The 23,275-nt window shown below is 40.4% G+C and overlaps 2 protein-coding genes across 4 annotated transcripts in view; both read right to left on the reverse strand.

The window, feature by feature from the left end:
• Window positions 1-104: 104 nt before the first annotated feature.
• On the reverse strand, window positions 105-13,918 carry LAPTM4A (lysosomal protein transmembrane 4 alpha). The gene is made up of 7 exons (XM_080389998.1): window positions 13,729-13,918; window positions 6,660-6,780; window positions 4,384-4,460; window positions 4,170-4,292; window positions 2,838-2,933; window positions 1,378-1,476; window positions 105-883 (listed from the first exon to the last, which is right to left on the reverse strand). The coding sequence occupies exons 1-7, from the start codon at window positions 13,825-13,827 to the stop codon at window positions 809-811; spliced, it is 690 nt and encodes a 229-aa protein (XP_080246124.1). The 5' UTR covers window positions 13,828-13,918; the 3' UTR covers window positions 105-808.
• LOC308064852 (uncharacterized protein) overlaps window positions 13,775-23,275 on the reverse strand; it is a 41,258-nt gene continuing 31,757 nt past the window's right edge. For all 3 annotated transcript variants that reach the window (XM_080389996.1, XM_080389995.1, XM_080389997.1), the window contains one exon: window positions 13,775-23,090. In XM_080389996.1, coding sequence (XP_080246122.1) covers window positions 23,035-23,090 — 56 coding nt within the window. In that variant the 3' untranslated portion in view covers window positions 13,775-23,034. The remainder of the gene's footprint in view (window positions 23,091-23,275) is intronic.

The raw sequence follows: 23,275 nt of genomic DNA on the forward strand, positions 1-23,275 counted from the left end.
CACTAAACAACCTGTAGGAAGCTGGTGTCCACTAAAATGCATGTACATGGGACTATCTGCAGTACACTTAGAAAAGCAACAAACAAATCAACCGCGGCTACTAGTAAACATTTCGTAAAAGATTTATTTAAGTATCATTTATCACAAAGAAGAAAATACATTTAAGATTAGAAGCATGCAACCATCTTCCACATTTCTATTTACTTTTCTTGCATTTGCAGCACATTGTAATAGAACACCTGTGCCACCCTCAGTTCTTGAAACGTATGTTTCAAGACATAGGATAATCAAAAAAACACAATAAAAGGTAAGATAACATGAGAAAAGTGCAAAGTAAAAAAAAAAAAGTCACGTATATACCACATTCAAACCCCCTCCCCCTCCAAAAAATGGATAAAGGCAAACCATCATTTTGCTGCATGATCAGATTGTCTTTATGAACTACTTTACAAAAAAATTAATATAAATTAAGGGCACGATCCTGCAGACACTTATAATTGTAGCTAACTTCAATCATAGATTGGCTCAGTAGTTATTATTAAAAGCCACAAGTTAGTCACATGCATAAGTTCTTGCAGTACAAGGCCCTAAGGCAATAAAATGTTTTAGAGCATTAAGGAGAACAAAAATTAAAGCAAACGAAATCACTCCCAGATGTGTTTTGCTTAGTAAGTTTATATCAAACATTTTAAACAGAACAGTTTGCTCCTAAAGCCCTGAATATTTTTATTACTTAAGCAGTTTTGCAAGATTAAAAGACAAAACCCCCAGGAAGCTGGTACAGATGTTAATCAACATAAAAATTGCTTCAGGCAGGTATGTAGGGAGGTGGAGGTTCCTTCTCAGGCATCTTCACTGCCATTTCATATGTTGGCAGAACATACTAAAGAGAAGACATTTTGAGGAGATTAATGCACAAGGTTTAGAAAAAAAAACCCAGAACAAAAACATACATGCCCCATCAGCATCTTAATCCTCCATTGCAGGCAAATGTTTTTTTAAGAACTTACTACTGTTTCTAGTAAGCTAGCAAGAAGTGCAACAGCAGTTTACTGCTCTGCTGAACCTAACCCTAGATCATTCATGCCACCCCACTGTCTCCTGGTTTTGCAAAATGGCATGGAAGGTTTTGACTGGTGCAATCCAAAAGCTTCAGCCTTTGAATGTTTTTCTTGTAGTAGACTTTTTCCTCTATAAAACCTCCTATTCTATGCACTAAAAGAGTATAACTAAGAAATAACCCACTGTAAAGTTAGTTGCTTTAATCTTCCCAGTCTTTTAGAAAGCTTGGACAAGGCTTGTAAACATACATGATACGGTGGTTTTCTACTTCAAAATTAAGCTATGCTGGTTCCTTTTATTTTAAAGAGGCTTTACCTGTGGAGGAGCTTCAAAAGCAGGGTACACAGCTATCTCTGGCAAATTTCTGTTACTGATGTATTTATAGCAGTTCCATACACAGTTAATAAGATACGCCTGAAAGAAGAGAGATTTCTCTTTTTACAGACCTCATATGCATTAGTGATTCAGAAATTAGATGCTGAATTACATTCATATGACAAAAGTGCACATAAATCAACTTAGTTGATACCTATCTGTGGAATGGTTGCTACTTCACAGATTTAGCCACATGCCTATGCTGTTCCCCGTTTAGCTTTGCTATCATAGTGACTCAGAGGATGAACCACACAGGTTTTACCAAAAGAATTCACAGATCCATTCAACTAATGTCTCTATCTGCCTCAGCAGTGCTAATCAAATTAATCCCCAACCAGTTTATGCCTCTCTGGATCTCAGCCCAAACTTGCCAGCAAGAGGAGGAGGACAGGCCAAGAGCACAGTCTCACTCATCCCTGAGTTAGGATTACTATTTGTCCAACCACCAGTGCGAAGGAGAGGGCACAAGGACACAACTGGGGTGGCAAGGAAAATATGGTAGAGCAAAGTAGCCTGGACTTTAAGTCAACATTAACTGCTGTAGAAAGACATATTATCATGATCCGATAAGGATTAGATTTTTTTATTATTAATCTGTACAACATTAATCTCTCAGATTGTTTTGTTGGCAAGTTAGCACATGATTATACACAAGGATTTCCCAATCAATACAAAAATTTAATCTACTGTATTAGACTTTCACTCTCCCCTGCCAGAAAGCATAGAAAATTAGTAAAATTCTTTTTCATGATTTCATTTTTTCTTAAATTCAATCTGAATGCAACAAAGGAATATTGTCATGGCCAATGTTATCAACTCATTTCTCCAATATGCTTTGTCTGCAGAACAGTTTTTGTAATTCAAACGAATGCCTCTCTATTTAGATCTCCAAAAAGAAAATAAATGGTAATAAAAACCTTCAGCAGGAAGAAAGATGCAGCTCTGAATTAACCTATGCACTTCCATCTTTCATCATCTTCCTTCCAAAACATGCACCCTGGTTTGTTAGGCACAGCGAGAGATTTTAAAAGTTTTGTTTAGAAAGCTTGTATACAGTAAACTCAACTTTGCTGCAAGCTTAATTACAAATATCAAATTTATCTCCACATATGCAAAAAGGTGGTATTTGGTCTTTATGCATTCCCACTTCCTACTCAGGAAGGACAGAGCTGCATAAATATGCCCCACTGCATACAAACAAGTTAGTTGAAGACTCCACTGCACCAAATGACTTAAGTCATACTGTCATTGAACACCCTAACAATTCTGCCCAAGTAAGTTCTTAACTCAGCATTAAGAAGGCAGCTGAGTTCTTACTTCAGCATTGAAAATTAACTCACATTGATACTATCTCAATATAGTAACTCATGAAACAGACATACACTTCAGTTTTAACTTACCTTTAGAATGATAAATAAAGCAAAGAACACCAGAACAATAAACAAAAGACAGCTGGAGTCCAAGGCAAGGAGATCATCTTTGTAAGGGAAATCCGGCTATTTAAGAAAATTAAGGAAGGGAGAGAAAAGGAGGAGATAAGCATGAACACTGCACAGTCACAAATACGACAGAAGGACATCCAAACTTCACACCAAATGAAATGAACTCTTGCATGCATAAACAACTCTCCCAGAAACAACAAGTTCTATTTCTCACCAGTTTCTTCTTTATCCTCCCACAAAGTACAGTATTTATCCTGCCTCTGTCCTGCAAGAGCAGGTCACCGCAGGAAACTGCTACATATACAGAAGCCTTGTACTGTCCATGTCCCTAGTCACTTCCTCAATCTCATGCTAATACAGATATCCATGAAATTTCCTTTTTAACAGCTGCAGCAGAGCATTTGTATTTACGGTCCTCTACAACTCTTCAATGACTTAGTATTAATTACCTCCTATCAGTCCAACCAGTAAGATAAATGTGTGCAGAGCAGAACAGAAGAACAAAAGTTGCCCCAAGCTTCTGAAGAGCCAAAACTAAGAGCCTCTGGTAATTTCACTCTTCTCTTTCCCTGATCACAGCAACAAAGCTTCTTTCCAATACCAATCAAATTTTCTCTCCAATTTCAAAAGGATTTTATTTTTTAAAAAACATCTATTTTAACAGATCTAAAGACCAGAGAGAAAGATCTTGTGATCCCCATTAACTGACAGTGAATTCTATCCACTAAGTCTTGCAGTTAAAACACAGGCAGTGTTAATAAAAATTCCATTAGTAGTCTTAGAAAGTATTGTTGAAAATGAGAAAAGCCATACAGAACACAAAAAGAACCCTCAGAATCTCAGATCCCATTCCATAATACTGTAAGACCTCATATCACATCAATCCCTACCTGTAATCTTCCTCCCCTTCCCCACCAAATAAGGGTCAATACATTTTTAATCTGTCTGAACCTCACAACTAGCAAACCTGCCACAGAACCACATTGTTTAAAGGGTTAAAAACAACTTTGTTTCGAGTACAAATGTAGCTAAGAGTTGTAACCAACTATTCCCATCAGAATTCTTTCATTCCTCTTCCTGGCTTTCCTTTTAGGCAGCAATGACACCTTTGGTCCTTCCACCTCTGAAGAGTTCTCATTCCTAGAACCACTCTAGCAGTCACTCCCTGTGGCTGCTGCAACCTGAGTTCCTCTCTCCCAGGTACAGGAAGATAACTATAGCTCAGTCACTTACCCAATTAAACAAAGTTTAATTTCAAATGTAAAACACCAACTTGAGCTGAACACTTACCAACTGATCCAGGTAATCCTTGATTCTGGGCAAGTAGGTTAGAGAACTGATGGCAACCAGGCAACTGAGCACAAAGTCAAAGAGCTGATAACAGAAAAACGGGATCAACCAGCCTACACGATGCTAAGAAGAAAAAGAAAAGCAGCAGCCTGTAAGGTATGTAGTTAAAAATTCAAGTAGCAAGTTTAAAATCATGGACTATAAATATACTTACAGCAATTGCACCATACACCATCATTGCACTGATTGTGAACATGAGAAGGGAGATAGCAAATAGAACACAGGCATTTTCTGCATTAAAAGAAAAAAAAAAAAGCATCAATCTTTTCCTGAAGTTGTCACACTGTAGCTGACAGGTACCCTAACTCTACCCACTACTATGAACTTTTCTCAACTGTTTCATACGTGCGAACTGGCAGCATCAGAATTAACTCCGATTTCTCCTAATGGAAAGGGATCTGGTTCAAGAATGCCAGCAGGCATTTTGAAAAAACCCTCTCACTTAAGAGCCTGAATAAAGCTCAGACACACCAATTAGAAGCCTGACATAGTTTGATAGTAATGCAACATAATCATGCTGATTTGCAATATATGTCAGTGCTAGAAGCATGTGGGTGATTAACTTTACAACTAGAAAGAATTTTAAGTGAAGCTAGCACAGTATCAACCTTTACACTTCAAAATGGTTTTATTATATAATTTGGTCATTGGCACTGTGAGCAACATTGTTCCTTCAGCATAGCACTAAGGAAAACAGGAAATCACTCTGTGGAAGGTATCCCATTATTTACAAACAAAAGCCAAGTTGAACAGGAGCCAAATGGTAGCAGAATCCAGGATGCTCATGGAAACTGAATGATAAAGATTCTCCTTGTGCATCACTGTTGACACTGGTGACAGAAGCACAGCTGCTTTCCATGAGTTGGATTATACTCGTTCTCCTACAGCAAGCACAATTTACATTTTTAAACACAGAAAAAGAAACCAGCTTCAGAGTTTATAGATGTGGTAAGTTAATGTTTTTAGCAATACTGAAGCCAAAGTTTTGTGGTTCCTGTGCTTGAAAGAGATGATCTGAGAATCATAACTTTCTAGTCTGCAACTGATTTGAAAAGATACACTCTAGAAGCACTTACATACCCAATTCAGTACAAGATAGTATCTAGATGCACAGATGGCATCAAGGAGGCAGCCCTCCCAGGACTGAAATGCTTTGCATTGTTCTGAGAGCCCTAAGTACTCAGCAATAACCAACATGTGTTGTTTTCTTCTGAGAATCTGTTACTCAATATCCACATGCACAATCAAAATTGTTGTATCTTTTCATGTACACAAAACCTCTCTAGCCTGTATCCTAACATGGGAAATGAAAATCTTCAAGTCAAAAGCATGTAACAGCCATTTTACACTGAAGAGGGGAGAAAGCACCTTCAGCTTGAGAAGCATCTCTCAGTCACATAAACTTAAGGCTACCGAGTACAATAACACTTATTACAAAACATATGACTTTTTACTGATATCTGCTGTAATTTTACTTAGTATCTCTGCTTCATGAAGATCTGTTCCTTATTCTCACGCTCATTTCATTACTAACAAACACAAGTTACAGTGAGAGGTCAGACTTGACAGATCCTCAATTTGGGTCATGAACAATTAACAGGAAGACCCCAAACCAGAACTCTTCAAACCCCAGATCTGTGCTGCACTATTTATCTTTGCTCCAGACTGGATCTGACCCTAAATTTTAGTGTAATACAAACTGATACAAGTCACATTAGAAATGCCATGCTGAACATGTTTCTGCACATTTAAAAACAAGAAAAAGAAAGCATGCACACAAGTTTCAAGTCATATGACAATTAAAAAGCTTGGTCATTACAGACAGAAGTCTAACACCAATTACACTTGCACACATCATGCACTTCATCTTTAACACAAGAGTGGAAAATAGCTCATGATGCTTTCTCTTCTGTTTCTTCTGCACATCAAACTGTGTAGACAAATACATTCACCCAAGTACTTGGTATCCCAATTCTTCCCCTCTTCTTAGAGTGATGACATGATTTTCCTCTTAGAAAACTCATATACAATAGCTGAAAGCTCTTTCCTTAAATCTATGAGGATCACTAAAAATTCCCAAAGAAGTCTTTAAAAATAGTTTTCTGCTTTTTGTTTTACTGACACAGCAAGGATAGTAAATGTTTATGGAGAAAGTGAATTGGAGATGTTCCACACATACTTCAGCACTCAAAGTATTAGAATGCCAAGAAATCTTTAGAAATCTTATCGTTTAAGATAAGTAGAAGTAAACATCGTATTCCATAAAAGTTTTTTTTTATTCTTGTAGAACAACTCAATCCTAGAATAATTAAAGAGAAATCCAGAAAACAAGACAATATGCATGTATTACATACACACTAGTGGTAAGGCAAATACACCATGATACTGCATGCTTTAAATTCTAATCAGACAGCAGAGTAAAACACCTACCAGCCATTCTCTCAGAAGCATAGTAATTGCCGATGACTTCATACTGGATATCAACAGTTGGCACTATATTTGGATGAGTCACTTCTACTGTCAACAAGATGCCCATCAGCAAGTTCACCACCTGAGAAAGATGACAGTTACCTAAAGGTTATTTACACTGCAACAGCTATGATCTTTTTAAGGACACACTAATAAATCTTTTATTTCAGTTCAAAACAAACTCTGCTTTGCCTATAGCTTGGGGGGGGGGGGGGGGGGGGGGAGAACCCAAGTTATGATTAAATTTCAAGCTGATTTAGTTAAGCCACTACCAAAACAACCAGAAAAGCACTGGCCACTTGCTCGTTTTAATGAATCACAACTAAGTAACACTGCAAATTAAGAGGATAGATAGGGTTTGTAGGGATTCAAACGACAATTAAATAGATGCTGTGTGATGAACAAACAGATTTGTGAACCAGAAAACTAAACTGGAAACAGCTGAAAGAGGTCAAGAAGGAAGAGGTACAACAACCGACACGAGAAACATTTGGGAAGAGTTCCTGCTTACTACAACAAATTGAAAGGCAGTGTTAATTTAATGCAGAAATAAGGTACTGCACCCTCCTCTCAAAGAGTGCTGGGAGCCAAGCAGTACAAGGGGATGTGCAAGCATCACACAGTAAATACTGAGCATATGAAAGAAAACTTCCACTACAGCTCTAACCCTCAGATGTAGCTTACTTCTTGGTTTCTCCCATGTTACAGCTTTCATACAAGCAGGGAAGAAGACTCTCTCCCTTTCCTCACTTATTAAAACCTCATCAGTCCTTATCAGAAAGGCTACATAAACACAGGTGCAGTTAAAAATTATCACACAAAGACTGAACCCCTACATTTGTAATCATTCAGCATTGGCTATGTGCTTAACAGCCTTTCTCACTTAACACTGCCATTGAAGACTACTTCTGTTTCCCCATTTTGGTACATACCAGAAATGCTTTCAGTAAGAGCTCAAAGAGTCAGAAAGTAGCTTAAGCCTTTGCAAAACTGCCTTCACAGCATTTATATCCTATTCAAGATTTACAGGGGCATAGTTTCTGTTACTAGTATCTGGAGAGGTGCCAAAAAAAAAGGGGGTGGTGGTAGAGGGGTGCGTTGTGTAACAAAGAAAGTCACGATGGTATTTTCAAGCTGCCGTCGTTTTCCAATCAGTATTCAGTACGGGCACCACCACCAAGCAGGATCTTTTACAATTAGCCTCAAAAGAAAGAAACAAACTTGTCTGTAGTTCTCACAACAACAACATTTGCCAGATATTTCTTCTTTTACTAGTCTTGTTCCAGGAGTGAATGATAATAATAATAGTGCAAATCTATGCACATTTACTAAAGGTTTCAAGCAAGAAAAAAAGCTTTTGAACATTTAAAAGGAGTTCTACATTTTAAGGGTCAGTTCCTGCAAGCTTTTTTTTTTTTGTTTTGTTACTAGTTTTGTTGAGTTTTTTCTCCACCCCCACCCCACCCCCCAGGGTTCAGACATACCATGGCGATAAGCTCGATTACACTTTCTGCTAAAAAGAACCCTTTAGTGAAAACAAAGCTGATCTTTTTGTGGAAGTGCTATCACATCACCATGTATTGTACAAACGTATTAGAAATGCCAGCTACTTTCAGCCGACAGCATCTTCCATTTTATGCCTTGGAATGTAAAATATAATAACCAGTACAGCTGGCAGTAAAGAACCAAGTTTAGCTACCAATATCTTTAGCCTTGAAATGAGTAGATTTTCCCCCTTGCCAGACACTTCCAACAGGGCAAACAGTCACGTTGCTCATCTACCACTTGTCCAAATCTTATTTTGCTTCACCATGGTTCAAATGTATAGAATACTATATTCCTCACCACTCCCATTTCATCCTTCTCTGCTCTAGCTTTCTGTTCTCAATGTATTTTCAAGCCTTGTACTTCCTCCTCTTTGAGTGAGCCCAGAGTATCAACTTGTACTTTGGAAAATAACTACCTGCCCTATACTTGTTTTAAAAACCCTGTGTCAGGGTTCATATCTCTAGCAGTTGAAGCATTGATTTCTACTTCAGAAAATAGAGACAGAGACATATTTGATTATAGCTATACCATTTACTGTTTAAACACAGTCATAATTTCAGTTTAAATAGTGATAAAGTTCAGGACAAAAGAAAAATACTAGTTTAATACTGAGTCTAGCTGCTATGACAGGCTATCTACCTCAGGATAAAGAGGCAAGCAGCACTTGAATTAATATAAAAATACTGAAGAACTTGAATGCCTTGAAATTGTGAGACTGTGATCCTGCATCTGTCACTTTTATTTTCATCCTATCCATGGTCCTAATTTAGCATACAGAAGTCCTCAGTAATTTCACTAGTTACTGAGCACAGTTCAAGGTATCAAAGCTTTATTTTCTCAACCTGAAATGGCATGCAAGGAAAATAGGAAGTTAAGAGTCATTCAAACTCCAATCTCTTAGGATCAGTGAGACAAAAACCCCAAAACCACAGTAATTTAAAAAAACCAAACAACAACAAATGCAAACCTCTGCCAATTAAGACCCCAGGGTTTCCAGTACTCCATTACTGCTATTTGTGAATTATATTGCAGCACCGAGCAATTCATTATATTCAACATATGGATTTCAATTAAGAGTTATCAACAACCCCACAAACTAGGAGTCCTTTTAAGCACAAAGCCAGAGTCTGCGTTTTAGCTATTCTTCTTTCACATAAGCTTGATAACAGCAAGACCACAAGGCTTGTTTGAACTTGATAGTCAATGTGACTGGCAGCAAGAATATGGTTTAGATTGCAAGGCATCATCAGAGTTTGAAAGAATATACTCACTGCAAATAAAATATATGTTCACAAATGGTCTACATGAAGAATTAGTCAGAAAAAGCATAGCACAGGTGAGTCTTGGTGTTACTAGAAGATTAAAACCACTCCATACCCAAAAAACACCCTACCAACCCTGACAAGCCAGCACCCAATGGACAGTGCACCATTCTGAGGTAATACCTCAGAAACTCCAGCAGTCCACATCCTAATCTTTTTTTGTTAGGAAATAAAAAATTACAAAATGCAGTTCAAATTATTATTCAAAAGATGGTTCCATTAAGATAAGCTAACACAAAACTAAACTAAGGGTTTGTTGTTTGTTGGTTTTTTTTAAAGTAATGTATTTTACTCTTATAATGGGGATAACTTGAGCTTAATGGAAGTCTGGTGTAGCTTATATCAAAATTAAAAAAAAAAATCCAACAGCTGGTATTCAAGTAAAAAGTTAGCACTTATTACAAACTGGTAAGAGGAAGTATTAGATCCCCATATGATCAAAACTCAAAAGACTGTGGGACCATAACAAGCATTAGCTTTTTAATTAGTTAGTTTTTATCTCCTTTAGTGCCTAATCATGCAAGTGCTTCATCTCTCTGGAGGCCTGCATATAAGTTTCCCCAAGCACTTTAAGTAACTAGAAGTCCTGGACATAAACAAGAATTCTTACTTATCATTTACTTAGTTCCTTTTATGTGTGGGAAAAATAGAGGGAAACTCCCTTGCACTACTACACTTTCTCATCCTCCTCTCACTTTTCCAGTATTTTTCCTTAAACATGTTCCTGGAAAAAAAAAGAAAAAAAAAAGATGGGTTTTTTGTTTTGAAATTTTTATTATTATACTGAAATAATAACCACCCCAAAAATAATAATTTTAAATAGGTTATTTCAGAGCTTCTAGCACTGTTTAGATTGAGACCAGTTATACACCTTCATTTCTGGAAATCGTGAACAAACTACTCCAGAGATCATCCTCACCCTCCTGCTAACCAGTAGCAATTGCATCATTTTGACTCCATCGCTGAAGTCTGCTGCCAGAATGAAACAGTCACTCCCTCCAAAACAATGCTATTACTTTTAGACTGTTTATTGAACTCTGATCTGATTTTTGCTAGTGCAGTGCTCATGCTTCCGGTTTCTGGAAAGCACTGTGCCTAATAAACTTTACAGGAAGAAACAAACTTCAAAGCCACACATTTGCAATTATGGGGCTAGGAATAGAAGGTTTCTTTTTCCTTCCTACACAGAGCAGTAGTGGGTGTTGCAGAGTAAACCAAACTGTGTTAGTCCTGCAGCTCAAGTACAAGTCCGCTAGAAACGTTCTTAACTCACCTTTTTGCAAATACAGTTTTATCTATTTATCAGAAACGGTAGCAGCATACTGACTGAAGCATGCTTAAAAGTTTGATCTTACAGTAGACATTTTAGAAGATAACATCCTTGCTCTCTCTAGACTCACAGAAGTACACGAGGACAGCGATGTAACTGTCTTAGTCAGGACAAAAGTTAATTAGATGCAAGACTTAAGAGTATACAAATAAGCAAGGAATAGGAAAAATACTAAAGAAATGTACATAAGCGTAAAAAACATTTATTAAATAGCCAAAACTCTTATCTAACTGAAACATCTGGAGTACATTGCTATGAGACTCCATTTTATATTTCGTATCAAATTCCTTCAGGACTGCACAGCACGAGAACACAGTCTATCCAGTAAATACAGACCGACCAAGACTTTCAGTAACACAAAGCTATTGCTGAACTAAGCATTCTCCCCCGCCAAAAAGCTACCTCCCTTGCAAAATAAAATAAAAGAAAAACCCCAAAATCCAAACAACAAAAAACCCACCCCTCACAGGAAGTTACTACTATTTATCCTACTGTAACTTACAAGCACAGGTAACTAAATTGACTTCAAAATACTTATCAAAAGCTAGTGTCTGAAAGACTAGTGTTATTGATATACTTAAACAGTGCATTAATTAACATGTCTAAACAACCTGACATACCCTAGGCTATTTAATTTTTTTTTAAGTTTGTCAGCAGAAAGGTAAGTTTAATTTTCACTGACCAAATTGTACTTTACCATCAAAAGTTACGAAGTATAGTTGAATTCTGATTTGAAGCATTAGACAAGACCACCTAAGACTTCACGGTAAGACTATTTCAGCTCAAACAGTTAACAGTTGTCAAACTTAAGAGTTATCACCTTTTGCCAGCTGTCAGCTGGGAAGAACTGGATAAAAGTCTTCAATGCATAGCTTAACAATGCATTTCATACAGTTTATAGAAAAACACAACTATGAAGTACTTTGCAGGCACCCTGCTACCCTGAGCTCTACCACATTTTCCCCCCTCTAGCAGCCTGACTCCGTTGCAGTTACACAAGACCAAAGCAACACTTTGCTTCAGATACCACTCCACCTCTGAAGCCATCAGACTCATTAATGACCAGCATACTTTCCACCATCCATAAGCACTACGGATATTTGCACAGATTCAGAAAGGATGAAGACGCACTGCATCCAGGGCAACAAGGTGAAACAGAACGACAGCAAGACAGGTAGAAGCTGGAAGTGGTCCGTGGCCAACCCTGCTCACCAACCCCCACCAAGTTCCTGAGTTTCTAGATACTCCAGTGAACAGGAAACGAAAGTGGTGAAAGCAGTAAGGTGCTTTTGTTTCATAACAAAGATTAGCAGCCTCTTAGCGTTAACAATGTATACTTTTACTTGAGGTAGCAGAAGCATATTCTTGATCTCCTGTCAGCACAAGCTAAAACTTCTGGAGGTTTTGCAGGTTTCCAGAACAAGTCCAGTGTTCAACACTGCAATGGACCTCACTTTTCTATTTTACATGAACAGTAAAGCTTAAACAGCAGCAAGACATTTTTTCCAAATTATTTTTTAAAAAGAAAAAAAAATCTATTTCCTAGAGTTTTGTTACACTTCCCAGTCCCCTATATTGCTTCTTCATTCCTTTCTCCTCCTATTTTATTGTCTGCCTATTTTGTCAACGGAAGAGGCAAGAAAAAAAAAACGCTCCCCATACTTGCTGAAAATAAGCCATAACTCTCCAAACTTAAATCCCCATGCCTGTAAAAGCAGTTTCTGTGCACGGCTCCTTTGCACCAAGACATAAAAACTCAGCACTCTCTATTTTTACAGTCTGCGGAAGGGTAAAGGAGAATACAGGCTTTGGTTAGAGCTTCAGGAGAAGAGCTATGAAGTAATGTTTTTAAACTATTCTCACATTTTTACTGCCCATGAGGGTAAGGGGAAGGAAAGTGAGGAAATTACTTCAACAAAAGGGGAATGCAGTTCCCTTTTGAAGAGAACTAAGGGAAGTTAAGGCTCCAGGCCTTAACTTGCTGGTATTGTTTTCACATTTCTGCTTCACTGTAGTTCAAAACTATCCCTAACATTTCAGCTTCACCACCACAACTTGCTCTCAGAGAAAAGGCACCCACCAGTCAGAAAACAGAGTGCTTCAGGAACTAAATCTGTATGCATTGTTCCTAAACGGTTGTGTTGAGAACAGAGTACTAAACAACTGGGAATTATCCTTTCCACAAAGTTCTTCAACAAGAAGCCATACTCATTTTGAAGTCCCTCAACTTCCTCTCAGATGTTACACACTACGCAGCAAAACACACCTTATCCTGCTCTCAACAGGCCCCAAATTCGAGGCTCCCCAAACGTTACTTCTCCTCTCTTACCAAGGACACACCGAGTACTGTTCAGCCTCTAACCTTCCAAGAAACGAAGTAGTAACGGTACCCCTCAAAGACCCAGATTAAAATGCCCTGAACTTTTGCTTCATTTTCTTTTTCGGGAAGCCACCGAGTGACAACTGGGTTTGGGAAACCTGCGCCAGACCCCGAGAAGGACGAGGGGCCCGACTCACGCCGGGTGACTCCAGGGAAGCCGTACGGCTTCCCCTGCACGCAGCAGCACAGGGGACAATCGCGATAGCTGGCACAACGACAGCTGACTCCGCACGGGGAGCGGGCGCCCAAGCGAAGGAAGAGGGAAGCCCGCTGCACCCACCACTGCCGGGGCCCCCTCGGAGCCCCCGCCCGGGCCCGCCAGCCACGCATGCGCGCAGCCCACCCCGCGCCCCGGCTGGGCCCCGGCCAAACCCCGCGCATGCGCGCCGCGCACAACCCCAATCACCGCCCCCTCAGAGCCGCCGGCCGCCCCCCGCACCGCACTCTCACCATGTACCAGGTACCCAGGATGATGGTGCCCGTCCGCACATGGCAGCAGCCGCAGCAACGGGTACTGTAGAAGCGGTCTCGGCTCCGCTTGAACGTCATGGCGGTGGCAGCAGCGACGCCAACCTCCCGCCTCCCAGCCCGCCGCTCGCCCTCTCCAGCCACTTCCCCTCCAGCTGAGGGCCGCTAAACCCCCGCGCGCGCGTCACTGCCGCTCTGCCCAATCAGCCGCCGACAGCGGGGGCGCGGGGGTGTGGCTGCGGGAGGGCGTACGCATTGCCACGGGAACAGGCGATTGGCGGCGCCGCGGGCCAATCACAGCACCCCTGGGTGCGACGCCCTGTCGTTTACCTGCGGCGGCCGGCTGGCGCTTACCTAAGGCGAGGGGTGCCCGCGGCAGGGGGTGTCCCCTCTGTCCGCCATGTTGGAACGGGGCCCCTGCGCGCTGCCGCAGTCTCGTCAGGGCTGGTGCTACGCCGCATGGTGGATCCCGCAACAGCAGGCCCCTAGCCGAGCTCGCCTGGTGTTTGGGGAGCAGTTCGTGGTGCCTCCCAGCACAGTGTCGGTGAACATTGACTCGGCCTCTGAGGCAGGCAACTAAAACCCTACGGGGAAAACCGTGTTTTCCAGCGATAACCCTTTCTTCCTAGAAAAACTGGAGTAATTTTCTCCTTAGTAGAACCTGAAGTGGCCTGTTTTGGTATACTACCACCATCCCATGGCTTTCACTGAAATTCAGCCAGTACTGTAGGGGTGTTAATTTGCTTATTATTTTCTGTTAATTCCTTGGATTAAGTTACTAATAGCATGTGTTGCATGCTAAAAGGGTGTGTGATGAGAGGTGAATTTAGTCCACAGGGATGCTTTCCTTTTCTGTAAGTCAAAAGTCCCTGTTTCTGAGTGGTTAATAATACTACTTCATTAGTCCCACTGAAAATTGCAGGTGCTGCCAGGTGCATGTGTTAATTAGAAATAATGTGTATAAACCCAAGAGCAGCCTTCATACCTGTATGTGATAAGAGGTTGCTCCACCTCTTAACACAAGGTCTCCTGTTCCCATATGAAGCGGGACCTATAAACATCCTCTGACCCAAGGGCAGGCAGTGGTTTCTGCAGACCTAGGCTGTTGATACAGATAGGCATAGTTTATTTTAACCCTGGTGCAGCTGCAAATATTTCCTTTTTGGCCAATTTGAGTCACTCATAGAACCATAAATATTTGCTGTGCATATATACGCCAAGGCGTACGTCATATGTCAGTGTTAACACTGAGGTTTTTCACTCTGAACAATGAGAAGGTAATGAGGGTGACTGAACTTGTCCTTTTGATATATTCCAGATCCTACAATTAACACGTTTTATTGTTTTAGCTACTCTAGTATACTTTTAAACATGAGCTGTTTCTGAGTTGTTTGAAATGATTTACTTAAAGGCTTTAAAACTGACCTTTTTATTTTAAATCCCCTGTGTTCCATAACTGGTGTTTTTCTTCCCCAGGGCATGTTTCATTTTTGAATAAACATGTTGTAAGTGCTGCTAAGACTGCTCTAATGATCCTATTATAAACTATTGCTTGTTTCTTTAGTGATCCTAATGTTGTCGGCCCTGTGCACAGATGCTTAATTATCAACACTGATTTAATGTAGCAAAACTGGACTAATTTCAATCAATATACATGCATGCATGTAAATAAATAGAAAAGGAATGTGCATTTTGTTGTAATCAATCATTGAAAAAACCAGTTTTCTCACAGATGGCACCTTGGGAAGCCTAAGACAACTGTTTCTGCACCATGCACGCCTGAATTGATTACATTGTTCCTGTGGAGCTGAGAGTCTCTCCTGTTGATCTGCCCCTGTACAACAGAGGAATTCACAGGACTAGAGTAAGTCAGAAGACAAAGCAGGAGCCTCTTGCTTGAGCTTGGGCATCCACTTGGAAACACCTAGATTCGATTTGCAATTCAAATGATTTGTGAGGGCAAGTGTTCCAACTATGTCTTGCAGTTGGACACTTTTCCTTCACTAGTATCACTGGCAGCTCTCATGTCAGGCTCAGATCTTCAGGGCTATTTTCATGAAATGAAAGAAATCTTAATTAAGTGTTCATATCTTTGTCAGCCAGGCTCAGAATAAAAATTGATGTGATTCCCTTGAGCTTCGCTGCTTGTTATACCCTGCAGACAACAAAGATACTGGGAAGAGTAATGTGAATGTCTTTTAACATCACAAAGCAGTTTTCCACAGCAGGATAGGCTGATGTGGAACTATTGAGTAGGCATAGAAAAACCGCTCCACTTTCTCCTCCTCTCTCTCTCTCAAAAAAAAATAAATTAAAAGAGCATTTTGAGAATGATTACGTTGTTTCGTGTACTTGGGGAAGAGAGAATAGGTTAACGATTTTAGTCCTACCCTCTATGAAAGATTCCGTTTCTTCCATGCCACAAGCAGCCCAGATGACCTCAGGCAAGATACTTCCTTCTCTCTGAGCCTTAATTCTCTCCCATTTGCTAGTTCAAAGAGGATTTGTGAGGCTAAATATATTGAAAATTCTGAAGCTCAGCTTATGGGCAGTAGCCAGGGCAAAATCTGCAAGAGACAGAAAGTACTGGTGATAAACTTTTCTTCCCAAATACCAAAAAGACCTTGACATTGTGGGAGCAAATTGTCCACTTCCACAACACTAAGAGCAGAAAGCCCTACACTTATCTGCAAGTCAGAAGCAGCTGCAGAAGAATGATTCAGATTACCAGCATGACACTTAACTCCTTCCCTCTCAGCAGGTAGAGAGGGAAGGAGTTTTGTTCCTTATTAGCCAAACTAGTTTTAGGTCTTTCAAAATCCATGTCTAGACAAGAGATTTGAACTTCTGTCTTGAGAGGGCCTGACAATGTTTTACCAAACACAACATGTTTCTGAATAATCATATTTTAAAAGAAAACATGGGACAGCAGAATGGCTAGGATCAGGTAAATGCGAGGCCAGGTTGCATTCCTCTTCATCCGCTTGAAAATACTAAGTCCAACACCTGCAAGATGTCAAAACAGGCAGCACGAACACTGTTTTATGCTGATTTTTGTAATTCCACAGTCTCTCCCTTTTGTGCCATTCTACAGTCTATCCTGGCTAAACGTTGTTGGTTTAGACTTACACTGTAACCATTACTTCTCCTTTGCATGCACTGAACTATTGCCAGGTTGCTTATGAAAGATGAGGTGTTATTCTGCTTCAGCATTTACTCTATATGCGTGTGTGAAGGGAACTTACCGACCATAAGTTGATAATTGCACATAACCTTCACAGGCAGAGTTCATACCACTTTATAATGAAAATATCATCCTGCTTGGGGTTGGGGAAACTAAGGCACAGTGAAATGAACTTATTTTACCACAAAGGCTAGTGAAAGCGACAGGAATATCAAGCAAGTCTCCTGTCCAGTGGCTTCTTTGCCTTGAAATAAAAGGTGCAGTGCAGGACATGTTGGAGTTCTTCCATCCCAAATAGCCTTGACTATAAGGGTAGTAACAAGCTACCTCTATAATTTTTTTCTATATTTTTTTTTCTCTATGCATGTGTCTGCTACTCTACATTATAAAATATAAAAAGAAAAAGAGGAAAGGTGGCTTTGTTTTTCAGACTTGGTTATTTTCAACACTGATCAAGCATTTTTAAATTAAAAAAAGCGCTGGTTTTCAACATCACAGAGAGACTAATGTCTTTACATCAATACTGCAGTATATAACACAGATCCCTTCAACAGAATTTAAAAAAATCAATAGAACTGGTGCAGAAGATGTGAAAAATATCTGGGCTGGAAGCATGAACTGGCTTTTTGCTTCCTTAAAAATGATGAGAACGTATTGGAGTAAAAGCAAAGCATTAACATATCCATGAAGGGAAAAAAAACATAAAAATAAATTAGTCAGGAGGGAAACTTCCCTGTTGGTGACTCATGCCGTGAAATCCTGGATATCCTGAAGTCAGCATTAACAAATTTTACCAGCCTTTTTCTCCAAGATGGATTCTGATAGAAGAAAACAAGTTGATTCAGAGTTCAGTGGTTTCTTGATAAAGAGATAAAAAAGTAATAAGAATGTATCACGATGAGTTTTGGGGTTATTGGATTTTACTTTTGTTTATTGAATTAATCAACATCACTTCGGGATTCCTAATCTAATGTTCCAAGCTTCTGTACTTTTTGTTCTAGCTGATTGCTGTTAACAATATGAATTATCTTCTACCAGCAAGAGTCAGTTTAACTCAGTTCCAAACCTTTTAAATCATAACAGATGGATCAGAAAGTCAGGGTTAGAAAAGCAGCTAAAATATGACAGCATGATGTAAATCTTTTATTAGCAAAGACCGCATTTCTGTGTTACTTGCTGTACTCTCAGGTTTTCTGAATATCAAACTGAATAAAAATTGTATTCATTATCAAAATCTGCTAAACTAAAAGAGCCATCGTTCATTTATAGCAGCCTTCGTACAGCTGAGGAGCTATAAAAATGTCTAAAAACAATGTAATCTAAAATTGTACTTTCATTACATTTCAGATTTCAGGTATCTCAGTACTTTCACATGAGCAAAACTGAGCGCTGGAAACAGGAAATGTCCTGTATCTACTGGCAGTTTCTCCCTTCCAGCCCTCAGCCTGGGCTTGCCTCTCCATGAATCTTGGCAGGATGAACAGGAGGAGCCTGAGGACCTGAACACTACCTGCTCAGGAAAGTAGGAAGAGTTACCTTCAGGTCATTGTTATTTTTTTACACATTGTCTCTTTGAATGGGTTTGCAGTTCAGGACGTTAGCAAAGATTTCCAGGATGAACACAGTGGCAGACAACTGATGCTGCCAAAAGTTCTCGATAAAGTTATTTATCATATCTCTGCAACGTGTGCTACACAGAACCACCACCAAAGGAAAATAGTGGATGCAAAGAGAAATCAAAGTTCAACAGGAAATAAAGTTTAACAAGTTTCTAATAGTCTCTTGATGAGATGATACAAGGGTCAATTACTGTTACATTGGCTTTTTCTCAAGAAGACACAGGGAGTTTGTTTGTGAGACCAGTGCATTACAGTGTCCTTTCAGTATGGGAGGATGTTTCCTTCGCAGATGAGAGCATCTGTCAAGCTGAATGTCAGGGATGGCACATACTGGAAATTTGCCTTGAAAAGACCCTGGGGTGTGGTTCAGTACGATCACAGAAGGACAGGACTTCCTATATCTGATCTTTGTAGCCCGTGACTTAAAAACCTTCTCTCTTCACAGGCAGCCAGCCACCCTTGGAAAATCTGCAGTATTATGAAGCAGGCCTGTGTTGTTAGCATAGTAAATAATTACATTCTGTCAAGCAATTAGCATGTCTGATATTCCGCTCGTGCAGATATGTCAGCTGTGCCACTCATCAGATTGGGTGGAACCTTCATAATTACTGACAATGATCAGTTCCAGATAATTACAGAACAGCAGGCCGAATTCCTCTCTGTGGTTGCCCCACTTAGCCCTGATGGTGTTACACCATGGTTTGAGGGTGAAGCAAAGCTTCAGCCTCTGCGTCCCCATACAGCAGTCTGCCTGTGAGTAAACACAGCTTTGTAGGTCAGGAGTTCATCAATTACAGCATCAACCACATCTTAATGCCTGAGATACTCACAGACCCATCGCTTACGGATGTGGCCCTGTTAGTAGGGGTATAGCCAACCTTCCACCTTCAAAAGGCTTCCCACAAGAAAGAGCTTCATTACAAAAATGGAGCAGACTGAGTTTAAGAGAAAGTTGAGCAGTATATTTCATCGTTTGCAGCTGCTGCTGTAACAATTAATTGCTTGCTCCTAACAAGATCATATTTTTATAGCTACACTTTATCCCACCTCCCATGCTGTGGCTGCACCAGGGGCTTGATTTCTAGCTGCGGGGCTGTCTGCAAGTGCAGGGAGAGCTTTTGGCTGTTCCTGAGGCATGTGCCGCTCAAGCAACTAATAAGTTGCTTAGGGAGAAGGCAGGGAGAGCCAGCTGGATCTGGCCCATGAACTGGCAACTAGACTACACTGGGTTGATGAATGACTATAGAGGCTACTCTAGATTTACCCTTCTAAGGGATAAGTTACATGGAGAATAAAAACATTCAGCTATAGCACAAGCAATGCTACAAGTTGCTGGAGGGATGCTGAATCTCCTGAGGATTTACACCAGTCTCCGGCTAGTAAAGATCAGAGACTAGGAGGATGAGCATATCTAGCACATTCATTTAATGCTCCTGGTGCCAGAAGCAGCATAACAGGCTGATGATCTGTGCAGAATGGTTAATTCCCACAGAAGAGAAGGAGAAACATCTTAAAAACATGGAAACCAGGAAATAGCCTGAACATGCAGTGATGAAAGGAAGGGGAATTTCCTAAGGGATGCAAAGGTCTGCTCTTCAAAGGCACTGGCCATCTGCAAAGACAATTTGTTAAGCTGAGTGATGTTTTTTCAGCCTCTGAAGACTAGTAAGTGGAAGTTAGCAGCAGTTGCTAAGTGCTTTGTGTTTTGGTTTGGTTGTTTTTTTAAACTCAGCCCTTTCACTGAGGTACCAGACCCTCAGCACACTTTCCCATCCCCAGGAGCCTGTGTAGCAGCAGTGCTGGGGTATGCAGCGCTGAAAGGCTCCAGGCACTACCCCAGCCCTATCAACCAAACGGTACCCAACATACCCTACCTCACTGCTCTCAGCAATGGTACCGATACAGCAGATGAATCACACAAACAGTACACTGCCACCAAATTTGCCCTGAAGACAGCTTTGCAATTATTTAGGGAAGCCTACAACCAACAGTATTTAGTTGTGGGAGTGTATTTTCTTTGCCTACATTAGAATGGGGTTTTAAATAATGTGCTGCTATAAACTACTGAGCCCATCTGTATTACAGTGATGACTTCCCATCTATGAAACTGGAGCCAGAAGAGAAATACAGCTCTCCTGATACTGCTGATGTCAGTAAGAGTGGTACTGATGAATTTGACAGAAAAAATGGGGATTATAATTTGCTGCTGCTTGTCATCAGCACTGCAGTCAACGTGTCAGTGTTACAGGTCTTGATTGTTCTTTTACCCCAACACGAGAAGAACGTCATGAGGATTTCCTAACCATAAAAGGGTTCAGATTAAGGAAATCTCTTAAAGAACATTTACAGTACCTTGAAAAAGCTTGAAAATGAAATGGTTTTAGCCAAACCCATGTGCTCTTACTCACACACATATAAACTAATTAAATAAAACTGCTCATGAGTGCTGTGATTCAGGCAAAGTTTTTATTTTTTATTATAAAAACAATGAACATTTGAAATACTGTAACGTTGAAATAAAACAAAATTACACAGACATCAAAAAGTTTGCAAGCAGATATAGAGAAAAAAAGCAGAAGAAATCTGGAGTCAACAGATCTTGTGAGCTTTATCTCCTTCATTCTTCTTTTTTTTTTTTCCTCTTTTTTGAACAACAGAGGTTATCTTCAATGCTAAACAAAGACCTTGGGAAACATCCTGGCCCCGATGAGGTCAATGAATGTTTTCCATTGGCTTCAGAGACAGCAGAACTTTACTCATTACCCACATACCCATTAACACATCTTCTACATCTTTGAACTTGCTGTACTTGTTTCTCCAGTGAGGCCATATATTTTCTTGTTATGCATCTGCTCCAAACCACTTACTTTTCAGGTAACAGCTCTTTGGTCTATTCAGCCCTTTCAATTTCAGGGCACACTGTACAGCTAGCTACCCCAAAAACCACAGCACAAGAGAACTGCCCTTTAAGATACAGTAGCTAAACTCCAAACACAAATACATTGCTGCAATTAATTGCTTCTCTGAAGGATACAGCTGCTTTGTCAGCTATGCAACAGATGAAGGGTATCAGGTGAAAGCACTGAGCTGCAGGTAAAGCTCAGACAAGCCGGCATCAGGGACTGGGTGGCTGCGATGGCAGAAGCAGAGAGGTCTCTAGCTCAATGATGCAAACAGGAGTGCTGCTGTAGTGGTGTAAAGCCATTAACATCCCTGGCTACTCAGTGTCCTAGATGAAATGAGTTTCCCAGCATCAGCCCAATGCCTATGAACGTGCATATGTTCATCTGTGTTACTAATCTTCCCACACAATCTCCAAAGGCACAAAGTTGAATGCAGATGGAGATTTGACAATCACTACGTCATCCTTCGAGGCAGCACTTCTAGGATGGGTGGAGGCACAGTCTCAGGACTGTCTGAAGAAACCCTCACAGCTACCACCAAAGCTGCAACTCCTCTAGGGATAAAGAGCTTCAGCTTTCGCTGGTGTCAGCTTGGTGCTGTTTATAAACTGCAATATTCATTTGTAACACATACCCTCCTCCATACTATACGTCCTCTGACAATGAGAAATACACACTCTTCAGTAAATACTAAAATTACATTTGTAAAAAATTCATTCACAAATTTAGTTTATATTAGAATATTTAAGTAGCAAAATAATAAAAACTTCCAAACATCAGATTAAGAAAAATTATTTTCAAAAGTTACTTCAGTCTACTATAAGTACAAATACAACATGCTTTGGACATACAGACTTTAAACTTTAGCCCACCATGAAATCTGAGGAGAAAGAAAGGGTTTAGACCATCTTTCCAAATTAAGTTTAAAACATCCTTTAGAAATTTTCCCTTGTGGAGCAAGCTAGCCTGATGTGGCGTGAAACGTATAAATATGTCAAAGTATGAGGCAAAAGTCTGACTGTAGCAGCCAACATGGATTTAGAAGATTTAGAAGGTTTGAGAATGATCCATGTTACTCTCCCTTTCTCTCCGAACAGTGCTTGCTTCTGTATGTTACTAGCCTGTTGATGAGCACCTCTGCAAAAATGCCAGAGGAGACCAGACTAGCTGGTGAATCCTCCATGGGACTGAAGTACAATCACAGTCAGGTACGTTCCGACCATTTCTACAATGGCATATAACATATACAAGCTGACAAACAACATGACTGAAAAAACTGAAAAGACTTAATGCAACCAGTCAAACCCCATTCAACATCTTTTAATCAAGGGCAGCAGTTTGTAGTGAACAGCCACTCTGTTTCAACACCACCTCCTGTGCACAGCGTGCTCATTCTCTCCGTTCTCTCACACACTCACGCTCTCTGGCTCACTGCTCCTCTTCTCCTTTTCCTCTCGCTGGGAGGTCTCCTAGAGCCTCTCTTGACTTGGGGCTCAGTGCAGCATCTCAGAAAGCAGAATCCTTGCAGCTCACTGGCATGCCTGCCCCATTGGGTTGTCACTCTGGCAGCTGCGCAGCTCCCTCAAGTCTCTTTCTTCATTTTCTTCCTCTTCCTCCTCTCCTTTTTTCCAGGTACACCTGCCATAAAAACAACAGGGCCCAGTGCACAAACCTTCTATGTGCAATTGTGTCCCTGGGAACTGCGGTTTTTCACCTGAAGAAGGGTACTTTGGGGTTCTTAGAGGTGTTTTACAAGGGCTGCCTACTTCCAAGGGTAATCCAAAGTCATGAGAAGGGCTCTGGATGTTTTTAGTGGGCTCTGA

Source organism: Falco punctatus (assembly GCF_963210335.1).
Source record: "Falco punctatus genome assembly, chromosome: 5".
In the NCBI taxonomy this organism is placed as follows: domain Eukaryota; kingdom Metazoa; phylum Chordata; class Aves; order Falconiformes; family Falconidae; genus Falco; species Falco punctatus.

Excerpts from the sequence above, each read along its gene's own strand:
- LAPTM4A (XM_080389998.1), bottom strand. The coding sequence starts at position 13,827 with ATGACGTTCAAGCGGAGCCGAGACCGCTTCTACAGTACCCGTTGCTGC. Across the intron at positions 4,461-6,659 it reads TGCTTCTGAGAGAATGGCTG|AAAATGCCTGTGTTCTATTT; the intron begins GTAGGTGTTTTA and ends CTTTTAATGCAG. Across the intron at positions 884-1,377 it reads CTTTTGAAGCTCCTCCACAG|TATGTTCTGCCAACATATGA; the intron begins GTAAAGCCTCTT and ends TCTTCTCTTTAG.